This window comes from Carlito syrichta, unplaced genomic scaffold, assembly GCF_000164805.1.
Source record: "Carlito syrichta isolate Samal-C Ts95f unplaced genomic scaffold, Tarsius_syrichta-2.0.1 Scaffold303137, whole genome shotgun sequence".
Taxonomy (NCBI): Eukaryota; Metazoa; Chordata; class Mammalia; order Primates; family Tarsiidae; genus Carlito; species Carlito syrichta.
The window spans coordinates 665,282-684,917 of NW_007247233.1; the positions used below are offsets into that span (position 1 = coordinate 665,282).

The following is a 19,636-nucleotide window of genomic DNA, read 5'->3' on the forward strand; positions in this document are numbered from 1 at the left end:
GCTCTGTCATTCAGGCTGGAGTGCAGTGGCACAATCATGGCTCACCACAGCCTCAACTTCCTGGGCTCAGGAGATCCTTCTGCCTCAGCCTCCCAAGTAGCTGGGACTACAGGCATGTGCTACCACACCAGGATAATTCTTTTTTTTAAGAGATAAGGTCTCACTACATTGCCTAGACTGGTCTCGAACTCCTGGGTTCAAGCGATCCAACCTTCCTTGGCCTCCCAAAGTGTTGTGATTCCAGGCATAAGCCACCATGCCTGGGCCTGGTATATGTTTAATGTCCAGTCTACAACTGTCCAGGGTGACTTCTGTGATGGATTTAATTACCAGTCTGCTTTTTAATTTCTTAGTCACCTACAGGTTATCTACACATTACATTTTAGTTTTAAAGTCTTTCTACCAATTTGAGATTTCATTCATTTCATGTTTACAAAACCCTTTGCTTGGCGATCATCTGTGTCTCATGGGACACCACTGGTGGAGAGTCAGGGGCAGGCAGGAGGCCCAGGCTTGGGCAGTGAGAAAGCCAAGACAAGGTCCCTCCATGAGTCTCTGGTGGTTTCCTCAGGCCCTGTTAGGATGAACTGGCTCCGAGTGAGAGCTGGGACTGTTTGTTTAGTCTTGAGCGACCATCAGAGCTTGGCTTATGACAAGAGGTCCCAGCAACGCAGGTAGAAACAGGGAAGAGACTCAGGAACCAGGACAGACCACGTTTGAAGTCATGAAAACGCATCTTTTGGAGATCAACGCTGGTCTGGACAGCAGGAACAAGAGCATCAGAAAGCCTCTGCTAGCGCAAGCCCGCAGGCCTCGCATCCTCTGAAGGCAGCTCAGCTTGACCGGCGGCTGCTCGTGTGTTGGTTGTGCTGTTTTTGTGTTCATCAGCTCACTGGATTTCTTTCTAACCTTTGCCACATGTTCCCCCGGGAAGTCTCAGAATATCCTGCGGGTTTCTAGGAGAAGCGACAGACGCTCATTAGGAATGAGCTAGAGAGCTGTCAGCTCTGAAAAAAGACTCAGAGGTGACACTCTCAAAAGCTCGGTGAGTTTTACATTCACTGCACCTCTTCCTGTTCCTGTGGGAAGTTCGGGAGAGAATGAGCGTTGGTCTTGAATACCTTGGCAGCCCTCAAGTCAGTACAGCAAGTTACTTTTACAACTGTTTTTAGACACCAATATAGCATAAACGTCCATTAGAAGAGGCACATACTCAAGTCCTGGCAAGCAGCAAACAGCACACTCACTGGGCCCCACCCCACAAAGCCTGGGTACAAGAGCCACCGCCCACTATCTGCAGACCATCATCTGCGGACCGTCTCCTCTCAGCAGCGCCCAGAGGGAGGGGACATTCAGACGAGCCCAGGTTCTGTGAAGCCGCCTCCCAGAACAGACCTTTGACTCCGCCTCTGTTTGTACTTACTGGGGCAGTGCAGATCCCAGAGACCCTTTTTTCTTAGTCTATTCTTGGGAATTCCAAGATTTGCAAGCACTTCAGAGCAGAGTGTTCGACTGGGGTGGCAGTGGGGCCCTTTCTTTGCACAGAGAAGGAGACTGAGGGCCTGAGTGGCAGCATGACTCTCCCAGGACTCCATGGGGAATGTGTCACGGCCCCTCCCAGCCTCAGCCCCCTCATGCCTCCACCCAGACCGGTTCACTCCACGCAGCTGCACCTGCCCCCCGTGTCCCTCCTTAAGTCACGGCAATGTGGCCCCTGGAATGGCTGTGCTGGAACGCAGGACCCATGTGTTTGTTCCCCTTGGCTGCACCCCTGAGACCCCACATGTCTCCACCGTCCTCTGGAGCCTGGCACAGCCCTCAGGACCCTCTGCCTCTCTCCAGCCCGGTCCGCCTCTCAGATATGTGCAACTCATGGAAGCCACTCCTGCCCGGATGCGGCCTCCTGCTTTGCTTTTCCGACTCAGTGTGACATTTCTCCAGCCTGGAATCCCCTTCCCATCGGGCCCTCCTCAGATCCAACCCAGGTGTCTTCAAGGAGCAGCTCTGTTGCCCTCGCTGTGACCACGACAGCTGCTTTGGGGCCAATGATCTATTTTGCATATGATTCTATTATAAAATAAGCCCATCACACTGTACAATAAGCAAACATGTAGCCGAATGGCTCCGAATCCCCCGGCGGCCATGCCTCCATGGGGGTCGGAGTCAACATCAACACATGTGACTCCAAGGCCATGAATGTCACCCTCTGTCTGGCCTCCTGGTATCTCATGGTGGAGGCCGCAGTTCATGTTTCCTTCTTCCTTGGTCTCCCCTTCCAGGAAGCTCTGATGGACTCTCTCTGCCTCCACCACCAGCCTCTGCAGCTCCTCCTGGGTCACTCCACACACTCCTGTTAATGAACAGACTTGCTTATTCCTCAGGCTTCCCCAGACTGCAGGCACTGCCCTCAGCGAGCGAGTCTTGGGGGAGGTGGTAAAGTCTTCCTATGATTCTCATCCACTTCTCTCACAAGGCTCCATTTCCTGGGGAGGCTGTGTGCTCTCCAGGTCATAGTCATGTCACTCCCCGTCATCACCCAGCACCTGTGACGGGCATTCAGTGCATGTTTACTAAACAATGGCACACATGGGGGCCAGGACTTGAATTCATTGCCCTTGTGAATGAAGACATGCTATCTTCAGGGGATGTCGGGGTGGAGGAATTAGCCTTAGACAGAAGCCATGGAGCCTTGGAAAAGTCACACAGGGATCAGGGCAGTTTTCTCATCTGCAAAGTGTAAGATGAACTAAGTGCATCTTGTGTTCTGGCCATCTGGACACACATGATGGATGTACTTTAATAGACGATGTCATTTCTTCCAGCCATACATTTCCATGGAGATATTCTTGGAGGGTGATGTGGTTGAATTCTATCTCCCTAAAATCCATGTGCTGAAGTCCTGACCTCCAGGATTCTAGGATATGGACTCATTTGGAAACAGGGTCATTGCAGATGTGATGAGTTAGCATCAGGCTAACCAGAGTTGGGTGGGCCCTCATCTGACTGGTGTCCTTATAAAAAAGGGAAATTTGGACACAGACTCACACAGAGGAGAGGGTCACGAGATGAAGGCAGATATAGGGTGATGCATCCCTAAGCCAAAGAAAGCGAGAGACTGCCCTCGAAGCTCCAGGCTTGGGGGAGGCCTGGGACATGTTCCTTTTGGAAGGAGCATGGCCCCGCCAGCACATTTATCTTGGACCTCCACCCTCCAGAACTGAAATAATCAATTATCGCTGCTTAGGCCTTCTGTGGTGTGGCGCCTTGTCATGGTGGCTCCAGGAAATGTACACAGGGGCACAGCCCAGCCACACGGCACTTCTCACCATGGCCTGCCTGGCATGAGAAACATGTGTGTTTGTCTGTGCTTCTCACTACGCTGTGAGTGCGCAGCAGGCATGTTCCCCCTTTATTTCATAATTTCTGGCTTATTGCTAGAATGCACTGTCCACTGGGCTTAGTGGAATTATCTGGGAATCCAGAGACCTCCAGCTGGCTGAGGAGAAGGCCGGGAGGGGTGGGCCACAGGCCTGGGGAGGTTTCAGAGTGGGGGAGTTGGCTGCTCGAGGGAACTCATGAGCGGAGGCACCAAGAGAGGCCGGCTGAGGATACTGTCCTCCCAGTGCTAACCAGGGCCACCTTCCCCAGCAGTGTGGCCCTGGCAGATTCAGATGGGTGTAAGCACCCTACGTACCCACACGAGGACCCAGGGCTGGAATGAGGCCTTCACACAGCGACTGGCTCCCCAGATGGCCAAAGGGACCTGGCTTACCCCTAACTCTGGGCTTTTGGGGGCAGTGAGAATAAGCCCCTTTCCCCCCATCACCAGTGACAAGGGCAGAGAGCTCCAGAGCTCCAGTCGTCCTGTTCACTGCCTGGGTGATCAACATGAATCTTCCCAACTGGATTTTCAGCCTTCCCGATAAAAATTCTCAGGCATCTGACTCTGGCAGCCTCCTGGACAAAGGCTGGGTGCATAATACTTCTGACTATGATTTCTTCCTTACATTGGCCTGGTCAGCTTGTTGTAAAATATACTTGTGAGGCAGTCTGTGACTCCTCAGAAACTGTGTGAGAGCTCACTCAGACGTCACCTGAAGGGCGGCCTTGACCACAGTGGGACCGCTGCGCACGCCTGTATGGACCCCGCCGGGCTGTCATCTGTCAATCAATGGTTAGCTCAACCCACAGGGAAAGAAGCCCATCTTTCTCTCACCAGTTATTTGAACCAAATGCTAAAATAATATTTTGGGTTAGAAATCTATGATTTTGGTGATGTTAAATTATTATTAGTAGTAGTATTAGTAGTATTAGTATAGTATTAGTATTTTGAGCCGGGATCTCATTCTGTCACTGCAGTCGGGATCTCATGGCTCACTGCAGCCTCAACCTCCTGGGTTCAAGCATTTCTTCCATTTCAGCCACCTGAGTAGTTGGGACTATGGGCATACAGGATAATTTTTTCTTTTTTTTTTGTCCTGGGCTCAAGCCAGCCTCCTGTCTTGGCCTCCCAAAGTGTTGGGATTACAGGCGTGAGCCTCTGTGCTTAGGCAATGATGCTAAGTTCTAAAGCAAAAATGTTAAATAGATTATTTAGAAAACAATGTGCTTCCTGCAGAAGAAGAGGACAATTACAAACATCCCTACGCTTTGCCACATTCCCCACATCCTTTCCCACCGGTGCAATGACATTTGAAATAGCGACTCAGGACAACAGGTTGCATTTGCTGCAAGTGACAAGTCTGCGCGTGTTTAAATGAAGGCACATGTCCAATGTCTTTACTTTCCCTTTGGACTCGAACTTCTGTTTCCAGGGGAGGCCCAGTGGGAGGAGGAGGGCAATAAGCCCTTCTAAACGCGGCTCCCAGAGGCAGTGTGTGTGAGCAGCTCAGCTGTGGCCATGGACGTCACCATGTATCCTCTAAGAGGGAGTCTGCAGAGGTGGGGTCCCCACGCCTGCAGCCTTGGGAAGCTGTTGCTGTCAAATACGCTCATGCATTCAGAATATAGTGAGTGGCCAGACTGCACTCTGGCATTTAGGAATGATGAGGCAGAGGCTGGGCAGATTTTCATAATAAAACTTGATATTGAAAGAGGAGTTTTAGCCACCATCAAAGGTCCTGGAAGCAAGTTGTGTGAAGATGCTCTGGAGGGCAACATATTCTTGGTGATGTGGGAGGCCGTGACTGTCCTTATCCTGGGACAGACTTCCCAGGTGATCCTCAGGACTTGGGAAAACTGTCTTCATGCTCTTCCTCCAGGTAACGCAGGGCTTTCCAGAGACAGATCAAGCACCTCCTTTTCCATCAAGCCTTCCTTTTGCAATGATCCCAGCGGAGGCTTTCACAACATCTAGTAAAATGTGTCCTGCCAGTGGCAAAAACATGGAACTAAGCTGGATGCCCATCAAAAGTGGACTGGATAAAGACAATGTAGCACAGATACATGACGGAATACTACCCAGTCATAAAGAAGAACAAAATCATGACCTTCAAGGCAACATGGATGCACTCAGAGACCATTATTCTAAGTGAATTACCACAGAAACAAAACGCGTGTCCTCATAAACAGGCCTTGATGACTGGCCACGTGAGCACAGAGGTGGAGAGAGGGAGAGGGAGAAGGGGCACATAGCCATCCACTGGGTACCAGGTCCACTACCAGGGGGGAGGGGCCTGCTAGAAGCCCAAACCCACCTGCAGGCAACTTAATTCTGTAGAAAATTCTCACATGCACCCACAATGCTAAAGTAAAATAAGACAAATTTTCTAATAAAAAATGTATTCCACAAAATGATAGTCTTCTCTAGAAAAGCATCTGGATGGCGACTCCCCAGTCCTGGGCAACAAATGATGCATCTCTGCTGAGTTCCACACCCCAGCAGCAGAGAAAAGAAAGGTCAGATCCGTGGGAAGCACAGTGGCGGAGGTCAGACACCAGCTCCCACCGGCCTCTGTGCCCCGAAGGCCTCTGCTTGTGACACATTTACTTGTCCCAGGCATGAGGTACAGATCCACCTACCTGAATCCTCCAACCAACCGCTGCATGATGCAGGTCCTGTTATCACCCGCAATGCACAGATTAGAAACACAGAGAGGTTCAGCCAAGTGCTGGGGCCACACAGCCAGTGAGCAGCCAGTGGGGGAGGGGCCCTGGTGCCTGGTTCCAGCTTGCCCTGCTCTCTTTCCCAGGCCCCACTCGGGTCCTCACATGCCCTCCCTTCCTGGTCCACTGCTGCTCTTTCTCCACCTCCACCAAGGTCGTTTTACGCCTCACCTGCATCCGCTGCAGCCACTGCACTCCAGTCTGGGTGAACGAGTGAGACTCCAACTCAAATAAATAAATAAATAAATAAATAAAAACACAGACAGGATTGTTCTGAATGTTCTATGCTATAATGCGCTCTCTTTACTTAACACTTCTTCCTTTTTTAACTTATAGAACTTTCCACATTAGTGTAGGCAGAACAATCTCACTCATACCTGCTTAGGATCCCCTGTGTGGACAATCACAATCCCGGTCACCTCTGTGGTGACGGGAATGTGGGTGTCTTGTGTAACAATCACAATCCCGGTCACCTCTGTGGTGACGGGAATGTGGGTGTCTTGTGCACCTGTGTGAACATGTGTGGGGTGGAGTCATTGGATAAAGCGTATGCACTTTAAGTACTTCGATGGAGAATTCTCAGAGGGATGTGGGATAAGGCGGGACAATGTCCACCTCCTGCTGGCAATGATGACCCTTCTGCCACTTTCTCCCCAGCACAGGACGTCTACAGACGTCTGCTGCCATGCTAGCTTGAGAGGTGACAGCGGGACAGGACTCTTCTTAGTGACAGGTAGGGCATACATATTGCAGAGAATTGTACAGGCATTGGCTGACTAAAAAGTTCAAAACCTTCATGGAAAGCAACAGAATAAGTGCTCTAATAGCCCCTTTGTGAGACAGGAAGGTCTTCAGGGAAAATCCCAGGCTCTCACTGGGTGTTTTGCTTCTGATCAAGACAATCTTATCTTCCCCTCCAATTCTACAGTTGTACAGTCTGTATATAGCGCAGACTGTGGCCAAATACAAGTATCTTTCTTCTAGTGTTTTTCTAAATCTTGATACTTTTCATACAATTTTTCTACAGAATGTAAATTCTGTAGAAAATTCCATTAAAACAAGTATGTTGGGATTTTAACACAATTCACTAAATGCAACTACAGTGAAATTTTGGGGAGATCTCTGTAGGGAAAGAGAAAAAGTATATGCTCAGCCCCAATCAAAGTAAAAAAGAATCGAGTTGTGAACTGAAAATAGTTCACTGTTCAAGTTTAAAAGGCCAAGACAAAGTTCTCTTATCAGAAACGCAAGGAAGAGCAATGGGGACTTCTGCCAGAAAAACTTTTCAATTTTTAATTAAGACTCAGAAAATCTGAAAGTGGCGTTTATTGTGGCAAAGATTAGAAATACATAAGTCATGGATGCCTAGCTCTAATTTGTGGCTGTGAAACAGGAGACTGATGTCTGATGGTGCTCTGGAATCAAGCCAAAGTCTCCTTTGAAAAGGGAGTTGATAGACCTCAAGGAACGTGCTCTGGAGTGGGAGGCTCTGCTGAGTTTCCTCGATGGCCTGGCATACACACAATCTCTATGTAGACCCTGAGTTTCCAGCACACGCAGACATAAGTACCTTGGAAGTCTAGGTTCTTTCTCATTTCATGTGGATTGCCGCCAGTGTCTAGCAGGAAATTCTGCCTCAGCTGTTTGGGGTACGAGAGCCATATCTGCCCCAACTAGCTAAAAGGATGATGCAAGGTGTCCTCAGTGACTTTCCAAGTGGGGGAGGCCCAACCTGCAAATGCTGAGGATAGGCCCACATTTGGCATTTGTCCTCTCCGTGGATCTGAGGCAAGGAAATAATTTTCCAAATAGCTCATGTCTTAGAGAACCAGAGCCAGTAGGAGGGACGGGACGGGGAACTACCGAGTTAAGTTACAGCAGCCTTGCTTCCTGATGGCCTGGTCCTAGAGTGTGGTGGGTCTCCACGAGAAAACTGAAGGGATATGATCTCTCAGGCTGACCATAGGAAGGTCACGGGAAGGCTATGAGAGGAGGGGAGAAAACAAAATTGGAAGATGGAAAAGATTTCATGAGTTTCTCCAGTTTCAATAAGTGAAACCTATGTGTGTGTGTGTGTGTGTGTGTGTGTGTGTGTGTGTGTGTGTGTGTGTGTGTGTGTGTAGGGGGGGTGGTTGGGGACATGGAATGAGAGGGAGAGAAAGGAGGAGGTGAGACATCCCACCCTATCTCATACTCCCTAAACATCAAGAGGTGAGTTACAGACTTTCTGCAGGTCACTGCCAGGTAGAACCACATGTGAGAGATCATTTCTAAGTATTACCTCAGCCTTGTGGCCTTTCCCTAAGTGCCTAAAAAGCAGGCATTCCTGAAAACCAGATGTAACAAGGTGCTCCAGTCCTCATATTCTGTTGAACACAGAGACCAGAGGAGGGCTCAATGGGGCCAGTTTTATAGGAGGCATCATGCCAGGGAAGAGATGCCCATGACCCAGGATGTCCATGGGTATGGAGGAGGACAGGCAAAACTCCAGGCCACCACAGCCAGAAGGAAACAGGCGGACCATTCTCCTGACTTTGTGTCCTAGGGAAAAAGAGTGACCAGGCTAGAGGTCCCTCAGCTAGCCAAAGCTGGTGTGGTCTAGGACTCGGAGTCCAGAAGAGCCCTGTGCCACCTGGGCCATGGGCCAGAGGCTCACATGACGAGGATGTGGATATATGGGGTCTTGCTGTCCCAAGTGCTGCCGCCATGCCAACCCCAGAGAATCCATCGGCTTCCAGCACAGGAAGCCCTCAGACACCCTGGGAGAGGGAAGACAGGCTTGCCTCCCCTGTATTGAACCTGAGAGTAGTGGAAACGCAGACTTTTTTTTTTGAGTCAGAGTCTCACCTGCCACCCAGGCTGGAGTGCCGTGGTACAATCACAGCTCACTGCAGTGTCTACCTTCTGAGCTCAGGCAATCCTTCTGCCTCAGCCTCTTGAATAGCCGAGACTCTTTACACCTGGTTAATTCTTACATTTTTTTTTTTTGTAGAGAGGAGGTCTTGCTATGTTGCTCAAGCGATCCTCCCACCTCAGTCTCCCAAACAAAGTACTGGAATTATAGGTGTGAGCCACCGCACCCAAAATGTTGACTTTTAAACTTGAGGAGCCAAAGTGGCCCACAAACGAAGAATTACCTGAGCAGGAGCTTTTATTCCCTATTAAAGATGAAGGGTGAATGATGTCCTAAGAGAAACATGCATTTGGTCTTCTCAAAAGTCCCCTGAGAAGGAATGTGTGTGTGCTCCTGTGTCCAGCAAAGGGGGACAAACACCTTTCCTGAAAACTGCGTTCTCTCCTTGCCCGGCAGGGAGGGTGCAAACCAGAACCGACTCCTGAATGTATGGGGTCTGAGGACAGACCCCGATGCTTCCAAGCAGAGCCTCACGCAAACATGACATGGTGGACATGACCTTCCAGCGTCATCATGAGTGTCAGAGAAGAGAGATGTGCACGTTGAAAGGTGGGAAACAAACACATGCAAAGTTTTTAAAGTCACTGGTGGAAAATGCTTTGTCAAAAGAATCCCAGCCGAGGGCACAGGAACAGCAGCGATGTCTGTGCCCCCCAGCCTTGGTGTGGAGAATAGTCCCCGGTGAGGATGGCATGACTCACTCACAGACACTTGTCTTTTCTGCTTTACCTCGAGTAAACAGATAGAGACAAAACAGGAACACCAACGGTCAGGCCCCAGGCTAGAGGCCAAATTCACATGTGTTCCCTGGGGCTCTGTGCAGGTGGGGAGCTGGGATGTGAACATGAGTCAGACACCGCCTCTGCCTTCACACAGCTCGTGGTTTATTTAATACCTGTGGCTGCCCCTGCTAACTGATAAAACCATCCTTTCCAGCCCCCTTTTACTCCGGCCACAGATACTAGTTTTCCCGCCTTCCTTATAGCTAGATGTGCCATGGACAAGCTTCTAGCCATCAGGAAGTACAGAGACATCCCAGCAGCTTCCAGAAAAGCTTTGCCTTCCAGGTAAAAGGGACAGATGCAGCTGGCCTCCTCCATTTCCCTCCTTCCCTCCCTCGATGTCAATATGGTGCCTGGAGCTGTTGCAGTCATTTTGTCATCACAAGACACCAAGCATGAGGAGAAAAGGCCAGCACACTAAGGATGGTAAACTAAAGCAAAGGAAAGGCCTGGGCTTTTGATAGCAACAGTTGCAATGCCTGCAACTTATCCAGCACCACATAGCTAGGTGCTGTGAGAAAAATCAACTGACATTGTAGAGATGAGGTCTTGCCAAGTTGCCCAGGCGGGTCTCGAAACATTTACCATTTTTAAGGACTCTGTTCTTTGCAGCTAAAAGCAATTCTTATGGCTATACCTTTGTAAAAAAATGACTCTAGAAGACTTCTGATGTGCCTACTTTGAAGTATCGTTATGAGACTTGAAGTCAGATAATGATGGTTTTAGGGTAGTGCTCAATGCACATCATCATCATCATCACTATCATCCTTATCACTACCATTGTCATTCACCATCATCACCATCACTATCACCACCATCACCTTCATCCTCATCACCATCGTGACCATCATCACCATATCACACTGTCATCGTTCTTATCACTGCCATCATCACAGTAATTGTCACCATCATCACCATCACTGTCATCATCACCCTCGTCAACATCATCAGTGTCACCTTCATCATCACCATCACGACCACCATTATCGTCACTGTCACCATCATCATCACCATCACCACAATCATCATCAGCGCCATCATCACCTTCATCTTCATCACCGCCATTATCATTCGCCATCACCATCACGATCATCAACATCATCATCATCCCCACCATCGCCTTCATCATCACCACCATTACCTCTATCACCGTCACCATCATCATCACTGTCATCACCATACCCTCATCATCACCATCACTATCATCGTCACCATCATGACCACCACTATCATCATTGTCACCGTCAGCATCATCACCACCACCATCACCATCCCAGGGAGAAACCCAGGGTTTGGAGGAGGACAAGGACTTGTTTCCTTCTTTACTAAAAGACTGCTCAGGCCGAGGAAAGGCAGAGGCCGTCCATGGACCCTGCCCCACGGCAACGTGGAGCACCTCTCAGTGCTTCATGGGGAGACCATGCTTACGTCTGACAACGTAGAGGACTCAGGAAGGACAGTCACAGACATAATAAAGGGTCACTCCGGGTTCATTACAGATGACTGGTCAGGACCAGACATTTAACAGATTCATGGAACTAGACCAGGAGGTCTGGACAATGGGTGGGTTTCAGGGGGCCAGAAACGGCTGGAAATAACACTCAAAGGTACTGCTGTGATATGCACAAACCCGACTTTACTTGGTGTGTTCTCAAGTGGCGAGGCCCCACCAGCTGGGCAGCAAGTCCTGCCAGTGGCTCCCAATCCCCTCGGCCTGGGGAAGGGCTACTTGGGTGCTGCTCTTAGCACTGGCGGAGACACAGCAAGAGGTGTTCAACTTAATCCACACCTGGGACAGCCAGACCAGAAATGGACACCTCATCACAACCCCCGATGGGCCATTTAGAGACAAATCAGGGCATGGCAATGAACTGGTTTAACTGGAAGCCACGTTTATTGTCACAGCCCGGGCTCTGGCTCCCAATGCACTCTCAGTTCAGAAATGATGCCTGTCCACCTCCTCAGACATGGCGACAGAGGGGAGTCTCCATGGTGTGGGTCTCTCACCCTGGCCAGATGACACCAGATCTGACAGACCTGCAGTGAGATGCCAAGGTCAGGAAAGATCCCATGCCTGTTCCTGCCTGTCCGTGCAACACTGCCCTTGGCTGTCCCTTGGCCTGAGACCACATCTCCATCATGGGGACCCCACCCTGGGTGGGGAGGTCTTGCCTGCAGGAGCCCCGTCGCAGACATAGGACACTCTACAGGAGGGGTGAGTGTGGGGCAGTTGCCGCTTCCCTGAGCTGTGTCACTATGTACTTGTTGGAGGCATGCACATCAGGACAACCCAGCAAGGGCCTGGCTGCAAGAGTTATAGACAGCTTGAGGAAATGTGGGTGTGGACCTGCCCAGCAATGAGTCACAACTGAGAAGGAAGAGTCGCAACCATTCTTAGGGGTTTCAGGCTTCACCTGGGACTGCTGAGGGATCCAGAAACAACGTGGAAAAAATTCTGTTTGGCCTGCAAGTTCCTCCAAACTGGGAACCCAACACACACACACACACACACACACACGTACACACAGACACAGGCACACACATGGACACACACAATAGACATACACATACAGACACATGTACACAGACACACACATACATACATATGCACACACACACACACTGCCCCACGTGTGCCGCAGTACAGACCTGCTGTCATGGGCAGGTGTCTGCTCTGGTCCTGAATGTTCTCCATCCTGGACCCTCCCCCCATTGTCACTCCCCACAGCATCTGTGACGTGTTCTGCAACCTGATGACCGGGGCTGCTCTCCTGGGATGACCTTGGGCCTCCCTCCGTGGCAACATGGTGAGTGTCCCACCTGGAAGCTGCCTCTGGCCAGCTGAGTGGTCCCTGCCCGTACAGCCTAGTCTCTCGATCCTTCTGTTGCAGCAGCTCCGTAAAGTGTGCAATGACCCACTAGCTATCCCTTTTCACAGACATCAAGTGAGGGGTGGGTGCCAGGTGGTGCTGGGGATTAGGCCCCTGTGGGTGTCTATGGTGTGGGTGGCACAAGTCCAAAGCAGGACGAGTCTATACCCTCCAGCCCCTCATCATTGCAAACCCGTGTAGACACTGGCACCTCCCTCATCAGACCTGTCCACCAGGGACTTTACTGATGTCTGGAGACATTCGATTGTCATGAGGTGGAGGTGGGTTCCCAGTGCACAGGACAGCGCCCACAACAGGAATCACCCAGCCCAAAGGCCGCCAGAGCCCAGCCTCAGGGAGTTGCTATCCTCCCACCCACATGGTTGTCCACGGTGACCCAGCAGCCTCAGTGCAGATATGTCATAATTTATTCAACAATTTCTTCACTGATCAAGATTTATTTTGCCTCCAGGTCTTTCTAGGCAGAAGGACCATCAGCAAACATTATACATATCACTTGTACATGGGCATGGGTGCTTCTGTGGGATAGATTTCTAGAAGTAGAACGTCTAGGTGAAAGGGAAGGGTACATATACTTCATATTTTAATGCCTTTTGCTGAGGGGCCCACAGGCAGGGGTTGATTTTAGACCCAAGCCACATGCCCCTGGGCTGACACCATGGGCAGAAAATGGTTCCTTGCTGGTTTCCATGGCTCCCTGTGGCTCCCATGGGCTGAGGAGGACAGCCGCACCCTGCCGGCCACAGGAGCTCTGCGTTCCTCACTCCTTGGTCATCACACTCAGCACAAGTGCTTGGTGACAAGGGTGAGGTGCTTTACCAGACTGTGGGAGGATTAAAAAGAGGTGGAGTGGACAGACGGCCACCAGAGATGGGCCCCTGGGAAGTCTGCAGAGCTGAATTTTTAAATACCCAGAGGCATGTAGGGAACAGCTGGGTCAAGGTAACTAGGGGAAACCTTCTTATAAAGTAAGAAACTATCTTGAAAATGAGTCGGTGGGAAGGAACAGTGGTGTACATGGCAAAATCCAGGTTAGAAGTTGCATGCAGATGTGTTTAATTAGCTGCACACAATTATAGTCCACAACTATGAATTTCATGTGAATGACTCAGTACTTTAAATGTGTCGATGTTGATTTTTGAAAACCACCTTAACTCCCTTTTTCCTAAGGCCATGGAGTAGTCACACGTGAACTGTCTCATGAGCTGTGAAAATATCACAAATTAGTGCAAAATTCCCTGAAACTTAAGCTGAGGTGGCAGAAAAGGTAAGTGGGTCTGATCTTTTTTGGGGGTTGAGGCATGCAGACAAGAGAGTCAATTTTTCTTTCTTTCTTTTTTATCCAAAATGAAATATTTCCTAACTTAACTTCTGCCTTCCTTTCCTAATTATATATCTTCGCTCTGTGAGGTTACATTTAAAGGAACAGGAAGTACTTTGTTCCCTTCATCTTCCTGTGCTTATACAGCTCTGACCCTCATGGTGGACCTGTACTCAGACATGTCCCAGCCAGTCCCTAAGCCCTGCCCACCAACTGGGTAATCCTCAGTACGTTGTCACACAACAAAAAGAAAATGAACCAGGACTTAGTAATATTAGAGTAAATCTGAACTTTAATTTTAACTTTAACTGAATCAATGCTGAGATTCTTTAATTTAGGAGGGATTAGATGAGAAGCAGCTTTTTTTTTTTTTAGTCCCTAGGACGCAGGGCTGGTTCAACATCAGCAAGACCAGAGAAGCAGCTTTTATTTATTTATTTATTTTTATTTTTGAGTTGGAGTCTCACTCTGTCGCCCAGACTGGAGTGCAGTGGCCACTCCCGGCCACCGCAGCCTCGCCTGCTGGGCTCTGGCGATCCTTCCGCCTCAGCCTTCCGAGTAGCTGGAATTACAGGCATGCGCTACCATGTCCGGTTGATTTTTTGATTTATTGTAGAGATGAGGTCTCGCTGCCCAGGTGGGTCTCGAACCCACAGGCAAAGGCAATTCATTCACCTCAGCCTCCCAAAGTCGCAGGATTACAGGCTGAGCCACCGAGCCCGGCTGAGAAGCAGCTTTTAATTACTGTGTCCTTAGTTCACAGACTTCCAGAAGAAAGGGAAGTCAAATTGGTAGACAGAACACCACTACTGTACACGTATGTCAACCTAGCGACTTTCAGAAAATAGCTTACAATGCTTTGACAGTGACTACGTATTCTAGAAATCATGAGAGACCTTGTGTCCTGGGAGCTCAGTCAGTGTGTGTGATACTATTCCCATCTCTATGTAAGGTCTGTTTTCAGAGACCTTTGTAAAATGGGTGACTTGGTAAGAGTTGGGTGGGAACAGGAAGACGGCCCCCCCATATCCTCAAGCGGGGATAGGGAGGTCACAGGGCTAGCCACACCACATTCCTGTGAAGCTGGGGGTGCCCCCCATGTCCCCATGGGGGGTCATGGGGATATCCCCACCATATTCCTGTGGTGCTGGGGTGTCCCCTCCAAGTTCCTAGGGGGGTCATGGGGGTATCCCCAACATATCTCTAGTGGGCTGTTCCCTCTACATCCCCATGGGAGGATACGGGAATGTCCTCACCATATCCCTGTGAAGCTGGGGTGTCCCCTCCACATTTCCATGTTGGATATCCCCAACATATTCCTGTGGGGCTGGAGGTGTTCTCTCCACGTCCCAATGGGGGGGTTACAAGGGTATCCCTATATCCCCGTGAAGCTGGAGGTGTTTCCTCCACATCCCTATGGGGGGTTATAGGTATGTCCTCATATCCCCGTGAGGCTGGGGGTGTCCCCTTCACATTCCTATGGGGGTCACAGGGGTGTTCCCTCCACATTCCTGTGAAGCTGAGGGGGTCCCCTTCACATCCCCATGGGGAGTCACAGGGATGTCCCACATCCTCATGGGGCTTGGGGTGTTCTGTTACATCCCTGTGGGGTCAGGGTGCCCCGGGACTTACCCAGTCGGTTGCAGGGATTCCGCTTGAAGAGGGCTCTCAGCAGGCTCTGTGCCTCCACGCTTAGGAACTGAGGCATCCCCAACTTGGCTCTGGAAAACAACCACAATCTAGGATCATTGAGGGTCACAGGGACAGGTGTGAAGAGGCGCTTCCCAGTTGGCACTAGGACTGTCACAGAGCAGCTGTCACATGGGGCTGGCCACAGGACCCTTGACCCTCCACAGTTACTGAGGATATCAGACAGCATTTGTGTATGTGGCAGCAGCCATGCTATCTACCATGTCGGAAGTTAAAGCTGAGACATTTTAACCACTGACAGGTAAGAGTCAATTTTAATAACTAAAACATTTTGATTAATAATAAATAATTATTTAAGAATAATAAGAATTATTAAAAACAATATCCCATTAACATAAATAACATTAATGGAAATCATCTATGCTTTCAAAAAACAAAAAGCCTTCCATGCCATTGCTTTGCATTCTAGCGGGTCTCCTCCGGACTGGACAGGAGATAGCTGGACCCTCTTGTCTGTCCTGGTTTGGTCTGTTGTGATAGTATGAAGAAGACCTGGGAGAAGAAGGACCCTGCAATCCCAGGGAGTCCCAGGGCCCCAAGGACCTTGAGCTGCACTGGGAACCCCGGTCACAGAGCTTGACGCTTCCCTTCAGAAAATCTGTTACTCCCAAGTGACAGGTTGTGAGTCCACACCTGTGACTTGCTGGGGGGATTATTTCAGTTTTAGAAAAAGTGAAGACCTCATTCTCCCTTAAAATTCAAGCAACAGAGGTACGGGCTGAAGGTATGGAGTTTCAACTCAAGGTCCCTCGACAGAGGAAGAGGCTGTTCACTGGAAGGACTCCCCTGGCCCTCCACAGGGAGGCTCTCTGGGGGCTTCCTCTGCCTACTCCTCTCCTCCCACTTATGTGACAACCTAACTTACGAAAGCGTAGCTGGAGGGGTCTGAGGCGCTGCTCAATGTTGTGAAAGTGTCAAATCCATGTGAAAGCAGAGCCTGTACGATCCAGGCACAAGGACAAACTTTTTAGTTCTTCCACCTCATTTGGCAGGGAGGAGTAGATTTGGGGGTCCTGCCTCCCTGCTCTCGGTCCTCCCTCCTCTGCTCCCCTCTTGCCCTTCTTGGACTCTCAGGGTCAGTGATGTCTGTTCATGACATAGGGACCTAGTAGAACTAGTGTCCAGGATGAAGGTCACAAGCCAGCCAAGACCAACAGAGACCAAGATGGCCTCGAAAGTCACCTCTGTTGCTCATTATACGCTAATGATGACACATTCGTGTGTGAAAAGACACTCCCATCAGTGCCATGACAGTTTGCAATTACCATGGTAACCCCCGGAAGTTACTCTAGGTGGTGTAAACAGGGGAGGAAACTTTGATTTTGGGAACAATTTGCCCCATTTCCCAGAAAACCCATGAATAATCCACCCCTTGCTTAGCGTATCATTGAGAGAGAGTATATAACCCAGCGATGGATGGCTGTTCTTCCCATGGACCAGCCTGGACCGCTCTGCCCATGAAGCTACCTGCCCTGTCATTTCAGGAAACTGACTTCCATTTTCTAACGGAAGCCCCAGTGATGCATGGGAGCTGCTCTGCCTGAGGACCTGTTTCTTTAATAAACAAACTTTTTGTCTCCTACTTACAGCTTGTGCTTGAACACTTTCCTGCACGAAGCCAAGAATCTGCCTGGCCTCATGGGTGGACCCCAGTTTCTGGGGTTGGCCTGCGAGGATTACACTGAGGAAGCTATAGAAGGTGGCCCTGGGGTCAGGCTTCTTTCTACAGTTCTGAGAGCGAAAGTCCTTTGCTTGAGAAATGATTCTTCATGAGAATTAAACAGAAAACAGTTTGTATTCAATCTCCTGGGCAAAATGATGCCCATCCCTGCCAGCATCAGCCAGGTGGGCTGGCAGGTGGGGACGGAAAGGAAAGTCCTGCTCCTGTGTCCTCTCTGGAGGAAGGCTGTGAGGCCTTGGAGCCTCCTGCTCTGCGTCTGGAAGGTTACCACTCATCATGTCTGGAAAGCAGCCCCTGCAATTTTAGATGGCTGTGATGGACAGAAAACTTTATCTGTGGCAGGAGGGCTCACCTGGGGTAGAGTTCCATCCATGGTGGGCAGTTCGCATGATACATGGTCAGGAAAACACCAGGCAGAAGCTACCTCTTGGGTACAATGCTCAGGATTTGGAGAACGGGGACACCAGAAGCCCAATCCCCACCAGTACGCAGCATGCCCATGTAACTAGCAGACATGCACTTGTATTCCTCAACTTGCAAATGAAAAACATTTAAATAAAAATATACCAGGCCTGTCTATCATCCAGGCCATTGCCTCTTCCTGGCCCAGATTTAAAGACTGCAGCCCTTGACCCCAGAGGGCACTCACAGGTCCCTGGGGCAGCCCCTACTCACTTGAGGATGAGGGCCATGGTCTCCTTCCTGTCCTTCCCCTGGAATGGCAGGGACCCCGTGAGCATCTCAAACTGCAGAGCAACACAGAACAGAGTGAGGTCATTTAGTTAGATGGACCTGGCCTAGCGGGAGTGTACTGTCAACAGGTAGCATGCAACCGAGTCCATGCAGTCATTCAAAACCTCCATCATTTCAGTTGGGCATGTTGGGGATAGCAGCAAGGACAAGCACCTCGTGGAGTGGGTGATATAGTACGTGAGAAACACAGTGAATGATCACACATTGGGAGGTGAGGAGGTGCTGAGGGCTAAAGAGGAAAGAGGCAAGAGTGGGACCTGGGTCTGGGGTGGTGGCTGGTCGAGTACATCTTACATGTGGTTCAGGGCGCATCCTGCCTGCTGATGCCGTGGCAGGGATGGGCCAGAAGGAGGAGGACAGCCATGAGAAGGAGAATAATTGGGGGAGGAGGACTGTCAGGAGGAGGAGGACTGTCAGGAGGAGGAGAACAGCCAGGAGGAGGAGGACTGCTAGGAGGAAGAGGAGCCAGGAGAAGGAGGATAGCCAGGGGGAGGAAGACTGTCAGGAGGAGGAGGACTATCAGGGGAAGGAGGAAAGCTGGGAGGAGAGGACAGCAGGGAGAAGGAGGATAGTGAGCTCATACTGAGCGCTTATATGTGCCGGATGGGGGCCAGAGCACTTCCAGCACGAAACGGACTTGGTCCCAGCCCATTAGCAACATCTCATTACGGCAATAGGGCACCAGCAACCTCTCAGACATCAGTGGCCATATACCAAGACACCTTCTTCATTACAAGTGGACACTTGCCAGGATGGGACAGGGGATAAAGAAAGGGCTGAGGGCAGCTGTTTCCGATCATGGGTTCCTCTCTCATCCTAGCTCCCCTGGTCACACACAGCACTGACCATGTGGACTCTGGAAGCAGCAACCTGGGGGTCTCAGCAGAACAAGGGGCATACATGATCGCTTCTCATGAAAGAAACCAGGGTGGCCTCAACAACTCTCTTCATAAATCCTAAATCTAACTGAAGTGTGCAGGCTTCAATCCCACCCCATGACTTTTACATCAGTTCCAGCAATGAAGAAGCAGGTGCTTACAGGGTCTTAGTCAGTTTGCCCTAGTCTTGATTTTGTTTTATGGCATGTGTCTATGTCCTTTTAAGATGTATCCCTCACCACATCCTTTGCAGTATGAAAATCTTGAGAAATACATACAAGTAGAAGGACTAAAATAATCATGCATAATCCCATTATCCAAAGACACCCACCATGAACATGTGTTCGTTCTTTCTAGTATTTTCTCCAAGCTGGTTTTTGTTTTTTATTTTAAAAACATAAGCCAGGCTCAGTGGCTCAGCCTGTAATCCCAGCGCTTTGGGAGGCTGAGGTGAGTGGATTGCCTGAGCCCGCGGGTTCGAGACCCACCTGGACAACTTGGCGAGACCTCATCTCTACAATAAATCAAAATTTAGCCGGGCGTGGTAGCGCGCGCCTATAGTTCCAGCTACTTGGAAGGCTGAGGCGGAAGAATCACCGGA

General features: G+C 50.0%; 1 protein-coding gene across 1 annotated transcript in view; it reads right to left on the bottom strand.

Annotated features, from left to right (window-relative positions):
- The window catches only part of RPS6KA2 (ribosomal protein S6 kinase A2), a 133,512-nt gene that overhangs the window by 62,059 nt on the left and 51,817 nt on the right, over positions 1 to 19,636 (bottom strand). Inside the window, exons 8-9 of the mRNA XM_021712222.1 lie at positions 18,080 to 18,150; positions 15,646 to 15,734 (exon numbers count right to left, since the gene is read on the bottom strand). Coding sequence (XP_021567897.1) covers positions 15,646 to 15,734; positions 18,080 to 18,150 — 160 coding nt within the window. The remainder of the gene's footprint in view (positions 1 to 15,645; positions 15,735 to 18,079; positions 18,151 to 19,636) is intronic.